The 23,485-nt window shown below is 43.5% G+C and overlaps 1 protein-coding gene across 4 annotated transcripts in view; it reads right to left on the bottom strand.

The window, feature by feature from the left end:
* satb2 (SATB homeobox 2) overlaps positions 1-23,485 on the bottom strand; it is a 40,192-nt gene that overhangs the window by 2,614 nt on the left and 14,093 nt on the right. The window contains exons 4-13 of one of the 4 annotated variants that reach the window (XM_076155537.1): positions 16,544-16,670; positions 15,296-15,419; positions 14,495-14,597; positions 13,694-13,744; positions 12,716-13,308; positions 11,181-11,426; positions 10,639-10,725; positions 9,624-9,770; positions 7,800-7,994; positions 120-302 (exon numbers count right to left, since the gene is read on the bottom strand). In XM_076155537.1, the coding sequence (XP_076011652.1) occupies positions 120-302; positions 7,800-7,994; positions 9,624-9,770; positions 10,639-10,725; positions 11,181-11,426; positions 12,716-13,308; positions 13,694-13,744; positions 14,495-14,597; positions 15,296-15,419; positions 16,544-16,670 (1,856 nt within the window). Of the gene's footprint in view, positions 1-119; positions 324-7,799; positions 7,995-9,623; positions 9,771-10,638; positions 10,726-11,180; positions 11,427-12,715; positions 13,309-13,693; positions 13,745-14,494; positions 14,598-15,295; positions 15,420-16,543; positions 16,671-23,485 lie in introns of all 4 variants that reach the window. The other 3 variants (XM_076155547.1, XM_076155557.1, XM_076155528.1) reach the window with 3 other exon arrangements.

Here is a 23,485-nt window from a genome sequence, read left to right as displayed (position 1 = left end):
ATGGAAGGAGGAGAGCATAAACAACGTAAGACACAAGAAAACCTTGTGAAACAATGTAGATCAACCACGTTACTGATCTTAATGGAGAACTGGACCAAAACATGAATGTATGTTTGTACCTTAGTGCGTGAGCGTGGCTTCTTGATGGTGCCTCCATTGCCTCCGCTGCCAGGTGGACCACTGCCACCTCCTCCTCCCACATTCTGTGATGCCTCCTCGTTCATTGGGACAGATAAAGGCTCCTCGCGCATGGGAGAGTGGTGATGCTCCTTCATGGGGCCTGGGGGTGGCCTGTGAAGTGCCTGACGAGAAAAGCAAAACAGCTGATTATTGGGGCACAGTGACCCCTGATCACGAATGCAAAATGAAGTATTTTAAAGTGAAACAATGAGAATGAGAAGCTCTATTGTTCACTATACAGTAAATGCTACACTTTGTGTCATTCTGTATGTTTGAGTGATCTGGTCTAATGCAGCACACCCTGTTAGCCCCTCTAGCACACAGTAGCCAGGGCCCCAGGGTGAGGAGCAGAGGGTGAGAACAAGTGTTTCACAGTCATACGGTCCATTAAACAGCTCTGAGCCTGGCATCCAAACCGCTCGGTGTCCAGCCTACCTTTGACCTGATGTGTGTAAGATTAGCAATAGTAAACGGCCAACCACCTGTCTGCCAGGAAGTATTTCATTGACAAAGTTACGACACCCCGGCACTATTTAACCAGCCTGTTTAAACCATAGAGGGACGAGAGACAGAAAGCAATCTATAGCAAAGGTAGCATAAGATCAATTCATATCAAAAGAATGACACTAATTTATAGAGAAATCTGATTTGAGTCATGAGCAGAAGTTCAACAATGAAAATATGTTAGTATCTAGGCTCCAGTTTACATTTAAGTTGAATTCCAGTCTTAAATCAAATGGGGTAGTTCTAGCTTCTAAGTCAGATAGATGCTGGATTGTTGTTTTTAGTTTCCAGGTATTTTATTATATCAAATGATCTGAACCCATAGACAGATATTTGATTATAATACCAGGTCACATAATATTTGTGTGTTGTTTTGACCTGTAACCTGCTTTCACAGGGACACGACCTAACACCATATTTAGTAACCAGGCTTGGATCCAGACATTATTTTAATATGATTTATCAGCATTATGAGATTTCTGACACTTTCATTAAAAGGAACACCCCAAGTAATCTGTTTCGCATCACACACAACCAAAATGTCCAATTTGTCCATTCCAGATTCCATTCTAGGGTTCAGATCTAGTGGACAATTGCTGTACAGTAACACTTAGGGCAACTATCATACAACATTAATACACTAATATGTATCTGAGATGATGCTGCTTCAGTAGCAGACAAACATCTGCATTTTTCTCTTTATTTAGGAGTAAACTGTTAAGGATGAATCCCAGTAATTCATTCAGATCCAGCTAATGATGGAGAAGGTCCGAGTGAGGAAACAGTGTAGGTGTGTGAAGGCGGACGGGAACATCCAGATTACAGAGACAATGAGAGGTGGTGTGTTTGTTTTAGTGATGGGTGGTGCCTTGGTGGGTGGGAGCAGCACGGGGAGGTCAGGATGAAGTGTTGGAAGGGACTTTGGGGTTGTTTGTCAGGAGGTAGTGGCTGTTGTGAGAGCGTTGTGGTCGTGTCCCTCCAGCTCACTTTAAGAGCAGGGAGGGGCCTCCCCACTGGAATGCCCAGCTATAAATCTGTGGCACATTAAAATTAAAGGACCCACATAAAGATAATAGTCATTCGCTTTTCTCTCTCTCTCTTCAATAATAACAGGGTATTACTTAAATAATATCGAGGGAAGGCCAGACCATGAAATTGCTCCGATTTCATTCACAGGGGCTTTATTTGGAGGGGGGAATGAGCAATTTACAGGAAACCAGTAGGCTTCCAGTGATTTTTTTTTTGTTATTTTTCTCTTTCCTGCAGCCGTGGTCTTGTTCTTTCACGCAAAGAGACGGATTTAGATACAGAGAAAAGACTGTGAGAACGCTGGAAAGCCAACAACAAAGAGAGACACAAGCCACGGAGACGGAGATCTGTCCCTGCCCTAATGAGGACCACACAGACGCAAACATCTCCCGTACAAACTCGCTCAGACACTTAATAACTAAATTGAGGGTAAATCATGGAGGGGGATTGCGAAACCTTCAGTTACCCCACCCCCCCCCTATTCGCAGACCATCATCATTTCTACACTTATTTGGGCTGACGGCAAGGTCTCTTGGATCGATCACACACAAACACACACGCTCATACACACACCAGTTGCGGGGCCTGGTCTCGCTCATGCACTAATGATGATGTTAGTGGCGGCAACGGAGAGCAGAGCCAAACATACACGGCTGCTCGGCTCCTTCAGAGTTCACCGTAGAGGACCGCATGTCTGTGTCTGTCCCCATTGCCTCAGCTGACCGTCCTCTGTCTGTCTGTGCGTCCTAACACTCTTCTCTCATGGTGTGTCTCTCTGTTGTGTTGACCTTTTTCCTCTCTCCTCTGCTCTCTTATATGTTCTCCTCTGCCTCCCCCTCTCATCAGTTCTAATGCATCAGGACACTAATGAAGAGGGCCTCTGCCAAGGCAACATGACTCCACGTCCAAATCAGCCCCAAACTTGAGGATGCCAAGAAACCCCCCTCCCACTCCGCCCCCAGCCCCGACCCTCGACCCCCACCTCTCTCCCTTTATAACCTCCACCACCTTCTTTCCCTTCTCTCTTCCCCATTTTTACACCTTGAGTCCCAGCTGCCTCTTGGCCTTTTCCTCTTTGGCCTCTGTCCTTCTTAGTCTGTAATAGTTTCTGCCATCCTCTGTCACACCTCCAGCCCAGCAGAGCCAGGCTGAATCAGGCTGAATCATGCTGAGTGTAGAGGAAGATTTCAGTCATATTTGCTAAATGAGAATGAAAATCGTGATCGGCCCGACTTTTACTGTGCAGTTACTTGGTTAATCAGAGGAAATATAACCAATATATGCACGTACTGTACGTATATGCACAGATATGTATGATGGTTAGGACAGAATTCACTGAGCAGCTGTATAATAAGGGCAGTGTACCGACCAGAAGGTACACAGGCTGACACAAAATATGATTCACACATCAGAATTCATGAAATGTCACTCAGGTGTCTTGAGTTTTGCGATATTTTTCAGAAACAATGCTCTGATAGAAACATAAACAGTGCATTTGATAATCAAAACAAACATTTTCTCTGATATTCATGCTTGTGTGTTAACTATCTTTATATTTGCTCCTCTTCACCTCCGTCCTTTGTTTTGCTGGTTGCTCCTCACCTCTGACCGTTGCTCTAGACTGCTGCATGTCCCTTCATAGCAGCACAATACAGCCCTGCTCCCCCGATTACCACAGAGCCCACAGCCCCGAGGCCAGACCGGCTCTTCACATGGCATGATTCAATATTCCTGAAAAACTTTAACAGCCCCCCCTTCTTCTTTCCATTCCCCTCTCTCTCTCTCTCTCTCTCTCTCTCTACTCGGCCCCACTGCTGGCAACGTGAGTGAGCCGCATTAAAATGAAAAACTTTTCTTTCAAATGCAAATCAAGGCAATTTATGGCACAGAACTATGAAAGAATTATAAAACATTAAATATTCATCTTTTCCTTAATGAGCTCTGGTCCTACAGCCCCACCCCTCTGTATTTGTATCTGTGTGCCTGTTTTAAAGAGAGGGGGGGTGTGGGGGGGGCACCGGAGACTCCACCGGAGACTCCATTAACACAAAGATAAATATGTAATGAGAGAAAAATCACTTTTCTGTTAGTTTTGTGCATGACTTCATCTTTTCTGTTAATCAGTGTGTTTTCCTTCTCTCTCTCTCTCTCTCTCTCTCTCTCTCTCTCTCTCTCTCTCTCTCTCTCTCTCTCCCCCCCCCCCTCTCACTCTTGTATGTCACTCCCATATTGTAGAAAAAGTGAGCATGGCTGCCATTCATGAGGACTGGATCCAGGCTATTGGAGCGGATGAGTCATTGTATGGTTCCTTCTTCGTAGAGCAATCTTTGTGTGTGTGTGTGTGTGTGTGTGTGTGTGTGTGTGTACGTGTGTGTGTGTGTGTGTGTGTGTGTGTGTGTGTGTGTGTGTGTGTGTACGTGTGTGTGTGTGTGCGTGTGTGTGCGCGTGCAGTGTGTCTCCAGTTGTGCGTGTGTGTATATGTTAATGTGTGTACTTGTATGATTATATATGCACGCAAGCTCACATTTTTTTTTCTTTCAAACTGTGTGTGGTATTCATTCCATTTATCGGCAATTAAACCATTAACTTAATTGTGGTTTACCAAAGCAAAAAGCCCAAACTCCACCCTGCAACAGTAAATAAGAGGCCACCAGGACGCTGAGGGTGTGTGTGTGTATGTGTGTGTGTTGGGGAGGAGGGGGAGGGGGGGATGTGTAATGTGCCTCTTAATAAATCTGTCTATATGAAATATTCTGGAAGTATTTCTTGCCATGTGCTGTATTCTAGCTGAATGCGATTCATGGATTCCAGCTTGTCTCCATGCTGGATCCACTTTATAAGGTTGTTGTGGCCTTATTTCCTTTAATGTATTCTATTTGTTCCTGTTGGTGTCTTACTGGCCCCTGGCACGAGTCCTGTGTGTGTGACAGATGAGGCCTGCTGGCTTAAGCTCTCAAGTGCTTTCAGGTGGGCGAGTTGTTTGTGTTGGTGTGTTTTCAGCTCTTGTTGTTGATTCTAAATCACATCCAGTAATTTTAATTTGACTGAACATGAAATTGACCTTGAAGTGAGCGCTGATGTCTCCACTTGCAGTTCAACAATGTAACAGGCAACTTAAGAGCTTTAAAGGAAGTTTGGACTGAATTGAAGTGAGACAAAAGCTGCAGTTTGACTCCAGACCTGATTCTGATTTTCCTCACATATGTGATATGAATTGTGAATGCGTAAACAGTAAAAAAAAGCTTTTATTTTCTGATTAATTTTGGATGACATCCGTACGGTGGAATACATTTGATATGTATTGGATATTTGCAGATGTTACAGTCATCTACACAGATGGATCGGAATTTCCTCGCCAATCAGCATAACAAGCGTTTAACCTTATTCTTTGTCCACATCTTCATTGGGATGTTTCCCTTCACATTCAAAAGTTACTCAACAGCACAACTCAACAGCAGCAATCCTTTCTAGTGCTGCTGCAAGCTCTCATTGTTCTTCTCTGCCTTATTATATAATTACACCAATGTGAACGTTTAAAGATCAAATCAATCAATCAGCTTGTATATTTATTATTATCTTTATTTGGATCTATTGCAGCTTCTTTTTTTTTTTAAATCTGTTTCTCAGAATCTAAACCTAAACAAAGGTATCGGCTGTTTGAAGCTTTACATCCCCCCGCAGCTGAGCATTAAGACCTGTAGCATCATGTGACGTGTGAGAGATGAAGAAAGACACAGAGGTTGTTACATCTTGTTCTAGTTCACTCCTCCTGGGGTCTCAGCCACAGTGAGTGGCCATACACACACACACACACACACACACATATATATGTATACACCTATTTTTGCAGCAGAAATCAATTTAGCAAAAACAATAGAGAAATTATTCATGAGGCCAGACTCAGCCCAATAAGCCCAGGGACACAGTGAGCTGCTACAGGCGTATAAAATAAGAGCTGAGGCTGGAGCAGCAGGCCCGTGCCAGCAAGTCAAACGTGATGCGGCTCAGGTCACTTACTGACATGGACACGCAAACACACACACACAGAGCACCTGCAGGCTTAATGGACACTCTGTGAAAGTCAGAAATCTCCCAGAGCCCCAAACAACAGCGATGGCTCACAGTACAATATACAGTCACAAGTCAGGCTGCACACACACACACACACACACACACCCACACACACACACCGCTCTGCCTCAGAGGGCAGTGCCACATTCATTTTTCATGTGTAATCTGTGGTTAGTCGCTACAGTTTTAGAGAACCTCTTATTGTCCATATACAAAAAGAGTGCTCACATTACTAAACATCAGTGTAAAATCCTTTATGTGTGTGTGTGTGTGTGTGTGTGTGTGTGTGTGTGTGTGTGTGTGTGTGTGTGTGTGTGCGAGCGTGTGTGGCAGATGGGACACATGTGTGGTCTGTGATGGCAGGCTCACTGGAGCCTGAGGTTGGTGGGGGGTGCATTTGGGACAGAGGGGAGTCTGAAGACAGCAACACACACACACACACACAAAAGCACACCTCATTTACCATTAATAAGTCACTAAACTTCCACCACAGTTCATCATTTCTCCGTGTGTCTCTCCTTGATGGAGGTGTGTGGTGTTGGGGGTGAGACATGGGTGTTAGGGGTGTTAACTGTATTTTTAGTCTTTGCTGTGCTATGAGTGTCAGAGGAGCAGGGGAATGTGTTAATGGGGCCACCACAGCTTCCTCCCAGTCTCCCCATCAGCCTTTAATACAGATCTTTGAATAGGGAGAGAAGAACTCCCTCAGCGCTGCACTGGAGGTGGGCGGAGCTTCAAAACGGCTCGAGTGATTCGAGTTGAGATGCTACACGGGAAGTTTTTTGCCTGGTTTTGATTTATACCATATGGTTTAAATGTATATGGTATATAATAGTGTTGCATTGGGGGCAGGGTTGGCTTTGAGGCTAGAGAGACAATCGTTCAACTAGAGGACCTAAGCCTACCCTGCTGAAGTGTCCTTGAGCAAATCTGGAGTCTGTAGCTGACCCTGACCTTACTGACCAATCACATCTGTGCAGTATTCATTACATAAGTAGGTGGTTTATTCTAAAACAAATGCAAGGACTTTGAATTAAGGCTGTAGCTCTGAGCTGGTTTTCTCCTGTTTGTGCTGCTTTTTGCATTCAAGTCCCAAGTCAATACTAACAGGTTCAAGTGCATCCAGAAGCCAAACTCAATTGTCGAGTCCTAAAACAAGTCACAATGTCTGTTTACACAAATTGTGGATACCTTTATATAATGTGTATTTATTACTTTCCACATAAACACAGACACAACTATTAAGGCTCACTATTCATACTATTATTATTATATAAGTTTAATTCCTTGGTTTGAGAATGATTTTGAGTCATTTTGAGTCAAAAAGCTCAAGTTTAACTGAAGTCTGAAGTGAATAATGTTAAAGTCAAAGTAAAACCTTGATTGATAAGTTAGTTTCAAGTAAGCACATTTGTGACTGGTCGCAGTCACTTTCTGAGGGAGATTTGAGTCAAATGTGGGTCTTTGCTGATGTAATCATCTTCATCCAGTAAAGCTGATAGCAGGCAGGTATCATGTGTTCTTCATCACATGTATAAATAGATAGTCAGAGACATTAGAGGACTCGGTGTGTCTCCTCTCCCTCTGCCCCTCCTCCTCCCTCTTACACACTAATGGGGCATTTCCTCCGGTGCCACACCACCCACCAACATTGTTTACTCTTCATCTCACTGGGACACACACACACATACAAACACAACATTTCTACACAAACGCACAAATAAAGACAAAAAGGGAGTGAATAATAATGATAATGACTGGCCCGGTCTGTATGCATGGAAAAGTGCTGATACAGTGGATTTGCAGTGTGTGTGTGCATGTGTGTGTGCATCAGACGTGTCAATAAGTCGTAGATAGATTGCATGGATAACTGTGACTTAATGTTTACTTTAATTTCTAACTGACAGATAAAGCGAGAGAGAGACGAGCTGACGTGTGCAATATGTTTCGGTGTCATCATATCCAGACATACTGGAGACATGAGATGTGTGTAGACGGAGGCTGCTGGTTTCTACCTGTGTGTCCTGTGGCAGGTGTAGGACAGTGTGCAGCCTCTCGCTGTGATGGTGCCTGGACTCCTCCTCGTATGCCAGGTCCCTGTCGGTCTGCGGCAGGGTCAGGAACCTGCGGATGGTGCACAGGTTCTCCCACAGGGTGCGGTTCTCAGGGGTGGGGTTTTCCTTCCAGCGAAGCAACTCACACAGCCAACCCTGGAGACAGAGACAAAGACGTGAGACATGGTTAAAGGTCAAGGGGAGACGTGGGTGGAGCTAAAAGGGGACAAATAAGACATTTATGGTTTACTTTATGGTTGTTGTGTGAACAGAGAAATGATTAAAATACAGTTACTGATAAGCTTACAGACGCTGTTCATGCTTCAGCTGTACTGTATCTTAGCTGTGTAACTAGCTTGCTCCATATCTGTGTAGGTTCTATTGTACCGTTTATATTATTACTATTTCCTGTCTGGAACCATTTGTGATGTTGTTCCTCAAATCAATGAACTTCAGTAAAAAAACACGTAAACAAACAAGTGAACAAGCACCACTTTCGACATGCTAACTACATGCATGAAATAGCATATTAGCTAGCAGTCTGTGCAAAAGCAACGATGCTTTTAACAAGATAGTTCTAATAATGAAATTCAAATTTCTAAATATATCATATAAAGCAGTAAACAATAAAAATGTAAAATGTTTTTGAAAATAGTGTAATAAAAGAAATGTCAAATGAATTTTGCGAGGCACTTGTGAGGCTAAATGTGAGCATGTTAGTAGACAGACAATAAACGTGAATAAAGGAGAATAGTCTGATAGAAGAAGTTGAAAATGTGCTGATAGTGTGAAGGTAAACGCTGGTGGAGGAGGAAGACTGGGGGACAGAGAGATGGAGAAGATTCAATTATATCTGCTAGACTGGTTCAGTTTGTGACACCAGCTGTTGTGTTCAACCAGCCACCTCCAGCAGCATGCACTGCTAATAGCCTGATCAAGTCTCTCTCTCTCTCTCTCTCTCTCTCTCTCTCTCTCTCTCTCTCTGTCCTTGTGGCCAGCTGCAGCAGATGGGTGCAGTGAGCCGTGACCCTCAGCCACCCCCAGACCCTCCGACGCGGGAGCCCTAGTGAAACGCAGAGACACACTCACGCACCAAACGGAATGCTCACATCTCTGCACATTGTCTTTCTCACGCTATCGTCCTGAAACACAATCGATAAAATGTAAAACTGCGTGTTTATATGAGCCCATTCAGCTGCTGAGACCTGTATGCTTGCTTCTCCTTTGACACACTTTCCCAACTACCATCACCTCCTGGTCTGCTCCTCTCCTTGTTCACAGTTTCCCACACTGTGACCTTGAGGACGGAGAGTCCAGTGAGTAAATGCACCCCAAAGCACTCACCTACAGGACATTTAGAGTTTCCAGATCGGACCAGCATGTCGTTTGGCTTTTGGAGGAAACTAGTGCACCCTGAGGAAACCCAGACAGAAGGCTTTAGCTGGATTTGAAACTATCACCACATTCATGTGGAGCAATACTGCTAATTGTGCTGTAAAGGTGGGAGGGACCCTTCAGCAATACTCTCCTACTGCAGGCCAAGCTAGAAAATCTGTCACTCAAATGTCACTGGAAACTTCTTTTGTTTACATTTACATTTATTAATTTGGCAGATGATCCTATCCAAAGCGAAATCATACATGAGAGCTGTTATAACCCAACACTGTAAATCTTAAGAGTGCAGACGCAAGACGCAGGATAAGCAGGTTTAAAGAAATGATTGATGGATGGATGGACGAATAATATTCATCTACTGTATATTTTCCCACATGCTTTATCCCTCACCTGGCTCTTGTTGGCAGCCACCTTGGCAAACAGAGCTTGGGAGACCTTTGCTCTCTTCATCTCCTGCTGGATTTCGTCATAGATGCCCGACGTGATGTTGACCAGCGACTCCAGCTTAATTGGGAGGTCAGGGGCAGACAGTTTGGGCTGGAAGAACACGGTCAACAAAACGCTGGTAAGTACAAAGTAAACACGTGTATCATGGAATCACAAATAATTCTGCAGGAGCGATGGTAAAAGAGAAAAATCATTTGAAGAGGAGGCTCTGTCAGCAATGTTTGTATAACAAGGTTTAGATGTCATGAAGTCATAGCATTTAACTCTATTACTCAAGGATTCATTTACAGTACTAAAGGACTGGCATACTGTATGAAATTACAAAGTAATTTATCCACAAAACCAAATCATGTGTGCACATACGAGGACATGTTATCAGCTGATGATCAGGCCAAGTGGCTCTGAGCACAGACGCGCAGTGTTCTGTATGTGCATCAGCAGCACATCTGCAGCGCACGTCTCCACATGAATATTGTTTACAGATCAAAGTCATTAAGTCCCTCTCTTTTGTCTTTCTTTGTAGTTTCTGTTTGAATGAGCATGTATTGGCTCTCACAAAGCTTGTATACACAGTGTTTGAAGTTGTCCACAAGACATGTACAGACCAGCGAGCTTACATTCCCTCAGTGTAAACGATGCTAAGATAATTGTACATAGACATAATAAGAATAGTGCACAAATTCAGCCCGAGCCATGAATGGGCATTTACCCTGACATCAGAGAGTCTTTCTTATCACGGACGACGGTTCTGTGCAGATGGAAAGAAATATCCACATACTGCGTAATGTGCTTTGTGTTTACAATACGGTATCTTTGAGGTTGTATTTCCATTATAAACTGTTGAATTTGTTTAGATAAAAACTCCCATAAAAACTTCCACAGCACAGTCTTTACACAGACGCATGAGGTTCTGTGCTTTGTGCGGACAAGTTGGAGATTGTAGGATAAATTCTCTCACCGAGTTTACGATCTTGGTCTTGTTCTTCCAGATGGAGGCCCAGGTATCCGGGGTGATCTGGTCATCCAAGCCCCTCTCCCACACTTTCTATACACACACACACACATAGGGACACACAGCATATTAAAATGTAATGTTTCCCCCAGTATGTACAGAGTACTTAAGTGGACGTCATAGTAACTTTTTGGGGAGTGCATTGCCACACAAAGCTCCTTCAGTCCTATGCTACAGCTGTAGCACAAGTTTAATAGATTGTCTTTTCAAATGAAAGTTTCATTAATCAATTAGCATCACTTTTCCCCCACAAATCATTATTCATGGTGTATTAATGATCTTTTTAGCAGGCATTACAACTTACAAAGCAACAAGCCAATGAACGAAAAATGACGTAAGGACGCAAGTATACAAAGTCTTAGTTTCCACCAGTACAGGCACCATGAGGAATTTTACAATATAGATATTAAATATGAAGACACATAGTGCAGCAAAAATGTGTGATGAAGCATCTGAACATTAGGGGGGGGTATGTGTATTGGTGTTACCTGTGAAAGACGTGGCCCACCAGGGCTTGAGGAGTTGGAGGCGGGCAGGCCGACTGTGGGGTTCATGGTGCGCTCCCTCTCCTCCTGGTAGATCCGGTCCCTCTCGCTCTCGTGCAGGTTGAGGAAGTTTTGCATGGCTTTGAGATTGACCAGCAGGGACTGGGAGGCTGTGCGAGGGTCCTCCTCTTTGCGTAGGATCTCTGATAGCAGGCCCTGGCCACACACACACATATTTGGACTAGTAACCTTGGACGAATTAGAAGAAACCCGGTGTCATGACCAAACTAATGTGAACTGAGGTTACAGAGGTTAAGACACATTTCAACCACAATGAAGATCAAAGCTGCATGTGTATTGTATATTTTATTGTAGCTTAGTGCGTTATATGTTGTTTTGTATTGTATTGCATTGGAGATATAAGCTGGGTTGGACACACATACGTATCCACACATGCATGCACACACACAGAACATTCATTTAGACAAAAACACACCTGGCCTCTATACTAGTAAGTGTATGTGCCATCTCTCATTACTTGTACTCTAATGGGGCGTGCAGTAACCAGTTTAGCGCGACCTGAGTGCATCAGGTGTGTGTGCTGCGGCGAGGGTGGGAGAGGAGAATCAATGAGCCAGCGAGGTACCCAGCCAGGCTTCCGCTAATCTGACTCAAAATACCACTAGGTGGGTGACCACAAAAAGCCGAACCCTGTGTGACAGATTACAGGCCTATCAGTGACGTCTTATCACCGCCATTTATCTCTATTAGATGAAGCAATTATGGCTTCACACCTGATATGTTGAGGTGAACAGGAGCTATGATCACGTTAGGCTCAAACATTCAGCTACAGCAAACAACAGGAGGATATTTTGGTCACCATTAGGTGGAACAATTTACTCTCTGAAGAGTAGAAAAAAATACGTCTTAACATTCATTATTGGCTGACCGACATAGAATAGAGCGTTAGGAATCTGCTGGAAACACCAGAAAATCTGACTTAAATTCCCAAATTGTAAGCATAATGTGTTTGTTTGATTGTTTGTTTGTTTGTTTCACAGAGAATAAAATTAAGTTGATGACGGTTTTCGAAATAGATAAATAAATTAAAAAAAGAAGCAATGTACAGTTGGAAATACGACTTTTAGCACCAGAACAAACGAGAACGACATTATGATAAGTGGAGTATTTGCTTTAAATGCTCTTCACCCAAAGAACAATCTGCAGCAGACTATTGGACTATTTTTTTGACAGATCCGTCTCGGTTTGTCAGAAATGTATTTAGTCAATCTTTCACCTGATATTGACAAGAAACAAGCCTGTTTGTTGTTGTTTATTACTGAGCTATGAAAGGCTGATTTTCTGCATACAAGGGGAATATCTGCTAAAGTGAGGCAGATAACTGGACTAGAACCTTCATGAAGGTTTAAACCAGTTCGATTTTACTACTTTTGATTTTTTTTTAACTAAAACAATTCTGCTAGATGTTCCTTGTTTCCAGTGATTCCTGCCCTATATGACATCATTCCTTTTCTTACCTGTGTGCGGTTGAAAGCCACGCGAGCGAACACGGCCTGGGAGACGCTCGCTCTCTTCAGCTCATCTCTGACCAGCTGGTAGATGTCAGCAGAGACCTCAGCGGCTGAGGGGTTGCTCCCGGGATGCTCCCCGCCAGGCTTGGATGACCCCCGAGGTATGGGCGGGTGGTTTAGGAACTGCTGGTTGAGGGCCTGAGGGTGCTGGTGGGCGAGCAGGCGGCTGACGGCTAGCTGCTGGTTGATGAGGTGGGCCATGGCGAGCTGCTGACGTACCAGCTGCGGGGAGAGCTGGGGGGAGAGGAGCCCACCTGGGCCCAGCAGCGGCTGCAGGGAACCAGGGGGAGGCGGAGGGGGCGGAGGAGGCACCTGACCGGAACGGAGAGGAGGGCTGTGGTGCAGGGGGCCGTGGGGTGACTGCTGCTGCTGGGGCGGAGGAGGCTGCTGAGGTGGCTGGGCCGGTGCCTGAGGGTCTCCAGATACTGCCTTGAGGAGAGGACCACCGGCCCCCAGGTGTGTGAGCTGGGCCAGGCCCACTAAGTGAGGAGGAGGCCTCTGACCCAGCACACAGAAGTCTGCCAGGTTGTCTCTCTCTACTGCAGGGGACAGGAAAGGAGGGGATACAGTCAGAGTGAACAAACACATACCACAGGCACATATGAGGGATGATTGATAAGATGTGAGCCAGGGCTGTAATATTTTTTGTGGAAATAATATCATGACTTCTGTGATTTTGTTCATTAACTGCATTCATCAAGACGACTGATAAATACTTAACAGCTGTAATTGTGGCTTTGAACTTGTTCAGCTCATAGAAGCTGACTTGACTGATGATTTGACCTCCCCAAGAAAGTCCGAGGGGGTCAAACATGAAAAAAGCATTCAGCTGTAATCTGTTTGGCCTATGAAACCTGGTTAATGGCCCTCAGTCAACCCTATAATGGTGGTGTGGGGTGTGAAAGGGAATGAATAGAGGCTTACTTTTGATGTCTGCAGCGTCTCGTCCAGCCCAAATCCTCTCCAGGTAATCTACTGCTCCACAACACAAAAAGACTCATTCAGAAGGGCTGAGACGATGCACACACACACACAGACACACACACAGACAAACAACCAGAATATATTCTACATGTCAATGAATTACTGAATGTTATGAAATGTCTGTTTATCCAGCTGGGGGAGTTGGCTATGACTGACAGGTGTCCCAGCCAATTAGAGAGCAGCGAGCTCAGTACACGCGCTAACATCTGGAATGGATCGGTGTGCGTTTACTAGTGATAGCTGGAGAGCTGAACTAATGGTGGCGATGCCGAGTGTAACCTAACACTCCTCCCTCTGTCAGCATGCCAACCACCACTCCATCTCTCTCTCTCTCTCTCTCTCTCTCTCTCTCTCTCTCTCTCTCTCTCTGATGGGGTTAGGGTTAGCCTTTAATGTGATGATTATAGCTTCCTAGGAGGTGATGTCTGGGCTGATGTGGTTGATGAGATGATAATGAAGCTGTGGGTTTTTGAGAAGAATCATCAAAGTGTTTTGACTTGAGAAATGAAAGAAAGGAACTAAATACATTCCTTTAAGCACTATGATTTAGATTTTGTTTGTATCCAGGTTGGAGGTACAGGCCAGTGCTCTCACCCAAACAGGAAAAATACTAAATACATTTACGACTGATCATTTTTTAACTTTTACTTAGAAGTAAAGAAATCCAACACAGGAAATTCCACAGGTCAGCCAATCAGGATCCTCCTGAGGCTGCCTACTGGACAGTTCCTGGCAGCTTACCTTTGATTTTCTTATATTTCTTGTACCAGCGACCAAACTCCTGGCACTTGGCAGTGGAGACATTGGCATAGTAGGAACTGTTCACTATGGAGGAAATCATACTCTGAGAGAGAGAGAGAGAGAGAGAGAAAGAGAGAGAGGGAGAGAGAAAGAGAGAGAGAGAGAGAGAGAGAGAGAGAGAGGGGGATAGATAATTAATAACCAACATAATATGAAATGCTTACACTCACGCAACAACCACATGGCACGCACACACACGCACACACACACACACACACACGCACACACACACACACACACACACACACACACACACACACACACACACACACACACACACACACACACACACACACACACACAATAGACAAACATTAATCATGATTGGAAGCCACCCATGGAAACTGGAGCTAGTGCAGAGCGGAGAGGGAATCTTCAGCCACACACACATATGCTTGCAATTGATGCTGGGATCAACACCCCCACCAGAGCTCTATTTAAATACACAAACACACACTTTCACACACACATGCACACACACATACACACACACATACGCACACATGATGCCATGCTGGAAGAAATGCACAACTCCTGTCATTGTGAGACCAGGATGAAGGGTTAAAGATGAACTTTGGAGGTGTTGAGGTGTCAGTGCTTAATTTCGGAATTTGGGAATATTTAACAGGATGAAAAAAAGTATCACAGAGGGCTGACTAGGGAATTTTGAATTGGTAAGCAGTTTTCTGATGAGGATTGTGGCAGGTATGGTTGTAGTGTTTTAGTAGTCGCTATGGTTACCTGTGACAGAGGACACTCTTTGGCTAGAGTGCTCTGGTTCATTTCCTTCAGCAGCTCTTTGAGAGCATTCCTGACAGTTGCATGGTTCCACTGTTCACAGGGCAAATCCTCCAGTTTAGCGAAACTGCAACAAGAAACACATAAATCACTTTGACTTTACTGATCCATCTACACAGTATATAACAGCCGTGGAAAATAATGGCACAATGTTGAGAAAAATATTTAGCAATTGTGAGAAAAAAAACAAGTAAATAACTGAAAAATCAGGAATCATTTTTAAAATGTCTGGAAACAACCCTGACAATTTGAGAAACCCTAAAAAACTCCAAACAAACATCTGAAAACTGAAAAATGAAAAGGCTGAAACAGATAATTACTGTGAAATAAAGGGAATGTCAATGTGTGTCAAGTGTGAAATGTCAGACTAAGTCCTTAGGTTTGAAAGTTATTCTGAAATCAACTGTTGTGCGGTAACTAATCCAAGCTGTTTGAGCTAACTAACCCATAACCCCCTGACATTTTAAACTTCCTGTTTTAACCTCAGGCTCAAACCACGTCTTCCTGTGTCTACCCATCTTCCAGAAGTCGTCCTATTCTTTACTTTTTTAAATTCTTAACCTCAAATAAATCACTTTGACGCTGAAGTTAGTTCTGCTATCACCATGGAAACATGCGCAAACAAGTAAACAAACCTGGCTGGTACGTGCCAAGACAATAACAATAATAATCCTCTCATCTGGAATTTATCTGTTTTTATCTGTCCATCAGGACCTTGTTTCACTTATTCTTCAAGGGAACTTGGAGTTCCTGGCGCACACACTCACACTGACAGAGACAGATAATAGATAAATCCCCACCGGGTTGTTTAACCAGGAATGCGGCTTTAGTGCTTCAATATTGCTCCTTTCAAATTTGATAGATATGGTAAATTCTTGAACTGCAATCAGCTGCAATGACATCAGGCACCCAGTGGACCGTGACTCTGCCTCCATGCAACCACACAGAATTTACAGATTAAAAGCCCTACAGTGTCCATTAAATACGGACATGCCATCTTTCCACTGTTGTTTTTATATCCAAGGCGAGGAGAATTGGTGGGTGGAAAGTCTCAGATTTAGAAGGGAAACATTTCTACCGTACCAACATAAACTCTGAGGTGCCACACGTGGACGCGTAGCCATAGAGCCACAAATGTCAAAAAAAAAAAACATTCTACCAGTGACCTTTGCATGATGTGTGACCTCTGACCTCTGTAGCTGTATGCGTAGTGTGACCATGTGGTAGACGTCCATCAGCATGTCAGCCACTGTAGCGTCCGGGGCGTCGGTCAGGCAGTGGACTGGCAGGGGGTTCCACCTTCCTACCTTGATGATGCCTGGAAGGAAAGAGGAAGGAGATTTAGGATATTCACTCTCAAGTAGAGTTTGATTTGGCTTCATCACATCTCATGCAACAACAACAACAACAGCAACATTAACAATCGTCAACAGTTAAACACAGCTGTCCACTTCTACTCTCAACTGTTGCCGCACCGCTGTGCAAATGGTGTGAAAACAGGTCATTATTTTTGTTGTTACCCTAAAAGATAAAAGAGCAAATGAAACAGGAACAGACGGACGTTCTTCATGAATCCAGATATTATTTTGTTTGTATTCAGCCCATGATCACTCAGTGAGGTAGCAGAGAAGATAAACTGCATTAACCCTCTACAATCCCTTCATATGCTTCTTCCATGACTTCATCCCAGGTTACAGTGCTGCTGCTTTCAGATACAGACGAGGCACCTGCAGGATCCTCAGAGCCAGAGAATCAATCTGTGTGTTTGTGATGAAAATCCTCTATAATACATTACAATATCACATAGATCCTTCCAAAATAGTCACAGTGTCAGGGAGAAATGATGACATAAACTCAGACTAGAGTGAGTCCAAGTGTGTGACAGGTAGTTGAAAACAGTGGGGGATATTCGTAAATCACTCTTGATGCTTTTTAGATTGAGAATAACTGCGGATTATAGTGTTTGCTTCAAAGTTTATGCCTTTCAGAGGGTTCTCCACCTCAGCGGCTCCCTGAAGTGACCTGAGTTAGTGCAAGTTCATGAAAATACAATCTTTCCTTAAACAGAATTGCAGAGACACATTGTGATTCTGTTAGAGACAAGGGTTCTGGACCCACAGTCCATGTAATACCAGGTTTAACTTTTCTTTCAAATCAGTTTACTTGTATAATTCTATTATGTTCAATTCCACAATGGTTGGGAACGTCAAGTCAAAGTCAAGTTCCAGGTTTTTTTTGTGTCACGTCGCAGCTCAAATTTGTAAATTTGTGACTCAAGTCCAAGTCGATTTGAAGTTAAGAGACTCGACTCAGTAATAACAGCAACCATCAACAGAGTGTTTAGTCCGACATGGTTTAGTGGAGCAGATCTTTAGTCATATAGGTGCAGCCAGCTAGATGAAGGGTGTGGTGATTAATGATTAATCATTATCGTGTCAGTTAGACAAAATACACACACACAAACATACCATATGTATAAGTCCATGCACTCATGCAAATACACACGGACACACACACACACATGGACACACACATATACACGCACAGATATACTTCATTGAGACTGGTTGGAGCTGTGAAAACTAAACAATGCTAATCACATTATCCTTTAAATTAGACCCAGACGGGTCCTGAGAAGTCGCTCTCACTCTCTCTCTCTCTTTCGCTCTCCCACTCTGTTCCCATGTCCCTCACCCTCCCACCTCTTCTCCCTCCATATCGTCGTCCCTCTGCCACTTTTTCCTCTCTTCCAAATCCTTCTGATCTGTCTCTTTTCTCTTTTTTTCACTGTGTTTATAGCTCAGTTCTATCGTTGATTCCAGCCAGGCTGGGCTGTGTTCTTCATTATCTGGTCATACAGAGGAAACATCGTTTAATCCACTATGAACACAGCATGAAGTGGACCCTCTGGGTGGGGAGGAGTCCCAGAGGAGCCAAAGACCATTAAAAAGGCCTTTAAAAACCCTAAAAGATCAAACTTGCATCAAAAACAGGATTGCAATTTTTTTTCAAACCATCTAGACAATGTTAAATGAACATTTCCAGCTCTGCAGGCACCATTAAATCTGACCCATCTTCCTCACGTGCTGTCTATTCCTCTCTCTCTCTCTCACACACACACGCACAGAAATGGTTCTTCTGGTGTTCTCCCACATGCAGTGTCCACACATCTGAAAATAAGCCATAAACAATTCCACTAATGCCAAGTTGGGTGGAAAGAAACGCATGAATAAGCAGACAAACACAAACGCAGAGACAGCACATGACGGCACACAGAGAAGTGGACGTGTACATGTGCCAGCTCGCACGCAAGCTCACACCCACACATTAGCGCAGCCTCACACACACACACACACACACACACTCACACACTCACAATGTGATGGTAAATGCATTAATAATTGATTCATCATTTTTGGTCTGTTGTTCAATGGCGTCTGCTTCTTGTCCACATTTAAAAGTAGAAATCATTGTTCCCATTTCCACATTAAAATTCCACCTCCCAAAGACGTGCTTTCATGTGGCTGGCTGGTGGCTTGGCTTATGTCTGAGTTTGCCCATCCACACAAACGCAAATCCATACACAAACACACACTCGCGTCTTTGACTTGTCTCATCGACACTCACACAGGCCTGCCTGCACGCATGGATGCCTGCAAGCACACACACATACATACACGTGCACACAGTAATCCCATTGTGCCATGATAGAATACGTCTCAATGGCTTCAGCAGGCTGCACACACACACACACACACACACACACATATATATGGCTTCTACCAAACTGGTTCCAGGTTCCACCCCTGGCACACAGCGAGGGAAACCCCAACACGTCTGCCTGACTCGTCTCGTCGCTCACTACTCTCCCATGAGAAACTTTGCCTGGTGAAAATCTGTCATGTTGTTGTTTTTAGGGAGTCCTCCTCTCTGCTGGAACACGTCTGTCACATCTGTCACGTCTCCATACTGTGGTCCCATTGGCGGAGGTCCGGCCCTCCGCCAATGGGACCACAGTATGGAGAAGCCCTTAGCCTATCACGAGCTATAATATGACTTCTCACTTCTGGGCATTTTGGTACTTATTACTCACAGACGTGTCATTACAGGTACATCACATGACCACATGTGTATTTACTATTTTACTATGTACTTCTCTCTATGTACTTCTATGTACTTCTCATCACTCATTTATTTGTACATATCTGGGTCAATTGTGGCCTGGTGACACGTTGGGTCACATGTCAGTCATCTGAGAGTCGTTGGTTGTTGTTAGTTCTTTTCTCAGAGTTTACAGTGTAAGTCATTTCTCAGTGTGATGTGACATTTAGATTGCAGGGTCAAATGTATTTTCAGTTATTGTTATTAGTGTGGTGGTTTTGTTCAACTTAAAATACTTAAAGTATAAGTAAAAGTCAGATTTTGTTTTGTTTTAGACAAGCAGCAAATTATAAGCAGGGGAGAACATTACAAAAACAAACAAAGAAAAGAATATTATATAATATAAGGAGACTTCAGTGCCAAGACCTGATACACACTTGTGACTTGTATGAAATTACTTTGACCTGATGACCTCTTGGACTTTGAAGACTATAGTGGCGTTTTTGACCTTGATACTTTTTTACTGTACTGGACTGTGTCTATGTGGATTTAAAGACATAACTGATTAAATAAATCTAATATGAGCTTATTATAATACACAGTCGAGAGGAATGACCTTTGTGACCTTTTTAGACGTGGCATGGAAACAATGCTCTCTCTCTCTCTCTCTCTCTCTCTCTCTCTCTCTCTCTCTCTCTCTCTCTCGCTCACTGACCACTGTTGAATGTTAACTGTCTCAACCCGTAAAGTACAGGTCTGCTCCCATCCATTCTATAAAAGCCTTCAGACCCTTATAATCGAAATAAACAATATCTCCCAGTTAATTACTGGGCCGAGCTAATTAAAGAAAGCCCGTGGTCCTCGGCGGGGACTTTAAATACACCACGGGGACACAAGAATGCAGGACACAATTCAAACAGGGAGAAAATAGCAGGGACTCTGTGTAATTTTGGTTGTGGACCACAGGGGAAAAAATGTATAATTTAAGCCAGAAATTATTCATTTAACATAAACGCTTGTTTTAAAAAACAAAAAGTATTCATTTGAGAAAAGTTGGGGGGAGTGCGTGTGTGTGTTTTGCGTCTGATACTGTGTGTGCACACTGTATTCTATGCGGAGTATCTGCGTGCGTTTTGTGTGTGTGTGTGTGTGTAACTCCATGGTTGCATGAGTTGAATAGAGTTTACAAGCGTGTGTATATTCCTGTGAGTGCGTACACTGTAAGTGAACTGTGTGAACTGTGTTCAAGTCCCGTCGCAGAGTTTTGTTTGTGCGCAGTTGTGATGTCCCGGCCTGATGTCTCTGCCTTTGAAGCCCCTGGTGTGGTGTGTTTTTAGAGGGGAGCCCATTGATGTGGACGGGCGACCGATGGGGCTGTTTTCCATTCACACTGATGGGACTGACAGAGGGAGGCACAGGGAGAGAGACAGAGAGAGAGAGAGAGAGAGAGAGAGAGAGAGGGAGTGACAGAGAGAGAGAGAGACAGAGAGTAAGAGAGAGAGAGAGACTAAGAGAGAGAGACTGAGAGCAAGAGACTGAGCGAAAGAGAGAGAGGGAGAGAGAGAGAGAGAGAGAGAGAGAGAGAGAGAGAGAGAGAGAGACCTCCCTGAGGCACATTGAGGTTCAAACTGATTCTAATTCCTCTTCATATGATAGAAAAACATGAGCCTAATAAATAGTGGATTATTGTAGATGAACACTGTTGGATGTTTGTTGTTTACTTGTCATTGAGTTCAACTTAGCCTTTAACTTTAACACATTTTGTGCAGTTCTGGCCATTACAAAGGAAATTCCCTTCACCTGCTGTGAAGATTAAACTAATACACTGTCTACACTGGAAGGACAGAGAGACATTTGCACAAGAGATCAGCAGGAAATATTCAGGTCATAAAAAGTGCTTAGTCCAGTTTCACATGATGTATAGAGGTAAAGATCATATTAAAGGGCCGCGCCACCACGTTTATACTCAAATACACAAAAAACAGGAAGCCAAAATTGGAGGAAATGATCAAAGTTCCATATTGACTGAATAGACCGAAAGGGTCATAGCTGATATTTTGGGCACGACACACCACCATCACTTCACTTCATACAGTGTTTGGCAAACTGGTTGGGATTTTGCTGTTCTTCCAGTACAAATACAACTAAAGCTTCCAGTCGCTCCAAAGGGCTGATGATGAAGAATATCATCACATTAAACTTTATCACTGTCCTCAGAAAGGTAAAAGAAAACAACAACCTTTGACCAGCGAAGCCAAAGATGGAAAACCAAGTATGAGTTAGTTTTATAGCTTTCTACTGATGATTTTGGTCACTGTGCAATATGTCAAATGTTGACATGCTGAAACTGTATTTGATCTCATTTAGGACCATTTCTCAAATCTGAAATCTTTATCTGCAGGATCGGACTAATGATGATGAGTGTTTTTCAAAGTTCACAAAGTTCAAATGCGAATGTCATTCTCTCCTCTAAATTATATTACACAAGTAAAGCTTGTTTATCTCGTCACTGCAACATTAAGCTTAGACGTAAGAATGGAGCAGGCTCTCCATCAGCTACAGCTCTGGTGGAAGTAATAATGATTATATTGTTAAATGTGTCGGTATTTCTCCCGCAGACTAACTGCTGGGGCTATAAAGACAAATGCTTTACGGTGACATCATGTAGTTGAGTGAACTGTTCCTGTTAGCAGCTCCCTTTGCTTGAGTGCTTGGGTGTAAAACAGTTTGCCAAACAGATCCCAAGGTTGTGAAAATTCTCCTCAAGTGAGTGTGCAAAGTTTTTTTTTGCTGTTTGTTCAGGATCGAAATTTGAGGCCGGCAGTATTCTAATCTGTCTTAATATCTTCATTATCAATCATCTTTATGCTCATTAGAAATATCAAACAAATCCGAGCAAGGAACCTATTCTAGATTTGCTGTAGAGTTTGGGTTTAAGTATATTTAGTTCCTAATTTGGATCCAAATCTTTAGTTCAAAAGCAATTAAACTCCCCAAAAAATAATCTCCAAACTAAATCAATGCAAGATGCAATTCCACCGATCCACAGTTAGTGGCGGTAATGCGCTGCCAAATGTGGCCGTGTGCCAATAAAGGAGTAGAAGAAGACCGCTCACTGTAAACAAATGCAGCTTTCTCGATGATTACAACTTGGCTTTGGAAACGGCTGCAGATCATGTGAACGTGTGCAGATACACACGATGTGACATCTCATCATCTGCACAAACAAATCAAACCAATGTCCCCTCAAATCAAACGTCCACAAAGTGAGACAAGTTAGATTTTTGTTGGAACTGTCCCACGCATTTTATCAAATAACCTTGAATGATGAGTAGTAGTAAGTTTATCGTATTAGGTGGTTTCTTAAATTGCTACATGAGGCAGATTTGTTGTGGAGTGTGACGCTCGCGAGGGGAGAACAGGGAGGCGAGGTCAGGAGTACAGTGTCTGTTGTCTGTTTCAGGTGTGTGCGTGTGTGTGTGTGTGTGTGTGTGTGTGTGGCTTGGGGGGGGTGGAGGAGAACAGAGAAAGAGATCTGATAAGAGCTGTTGGCCTTGAGGCAGTAAAAGGGATAACCTGACTGTTTATGAGGACACACACAGTCACACACTCTGGCATGGTGCTGTACAGTACAGTCCTATCAGTATTTCCATGTGGTTGTGGACACATTATTTGCAGGAATACTCAGATATATTTCCCAGGTTTTGGAGATCATACACACACACACTCACACACACTCACACACACACACACACAATGAGATTTCAACCAGATGGGGGTTTCCCACCATTTTTGGCTATTTCAGCGGCTCTATTGCTCACTGCTACTCTATTGTTACCGTTTTATATCAATGTGAGGCAATTTCCTCACATGGAATTTTCTGCATACTTGAGCAAAGACAGCCGTAAATGACGCTGTCCTGCTTGCAGATGACTTCCATGTGTGCAACAATAAATTACAGACTTATTCTGTTCCTCCGCTTCATAAACATTCTCACACGTACTGTACACACACATGCTTACTCGCGCAAAC

Source organism: Genypterus blacodes, unplaced genomic scaffold (assembly GCF_046128005.1).
Source record: "Genypterus blacodes isolate CSIRO-AG114 ecotype Tasmania unplaced genomic scaffold, CSIRO-AGI_Gbla_v1 ptg000008l_1, whole genome shotgun sequence".
In the NCBI taxonomy this organism is placed as follows: Eukaryota; Metazoa; Chordata; class Actinopteri; order Ophidiiformes; family Ophidiidae; genus Genypterus; species Genypterus blacodes.
The sequence above is the reverse complement of the archived record's forward strand: the minus strand, read 5'-3'. Positions and strand labels throughout refer to the sequence as shown.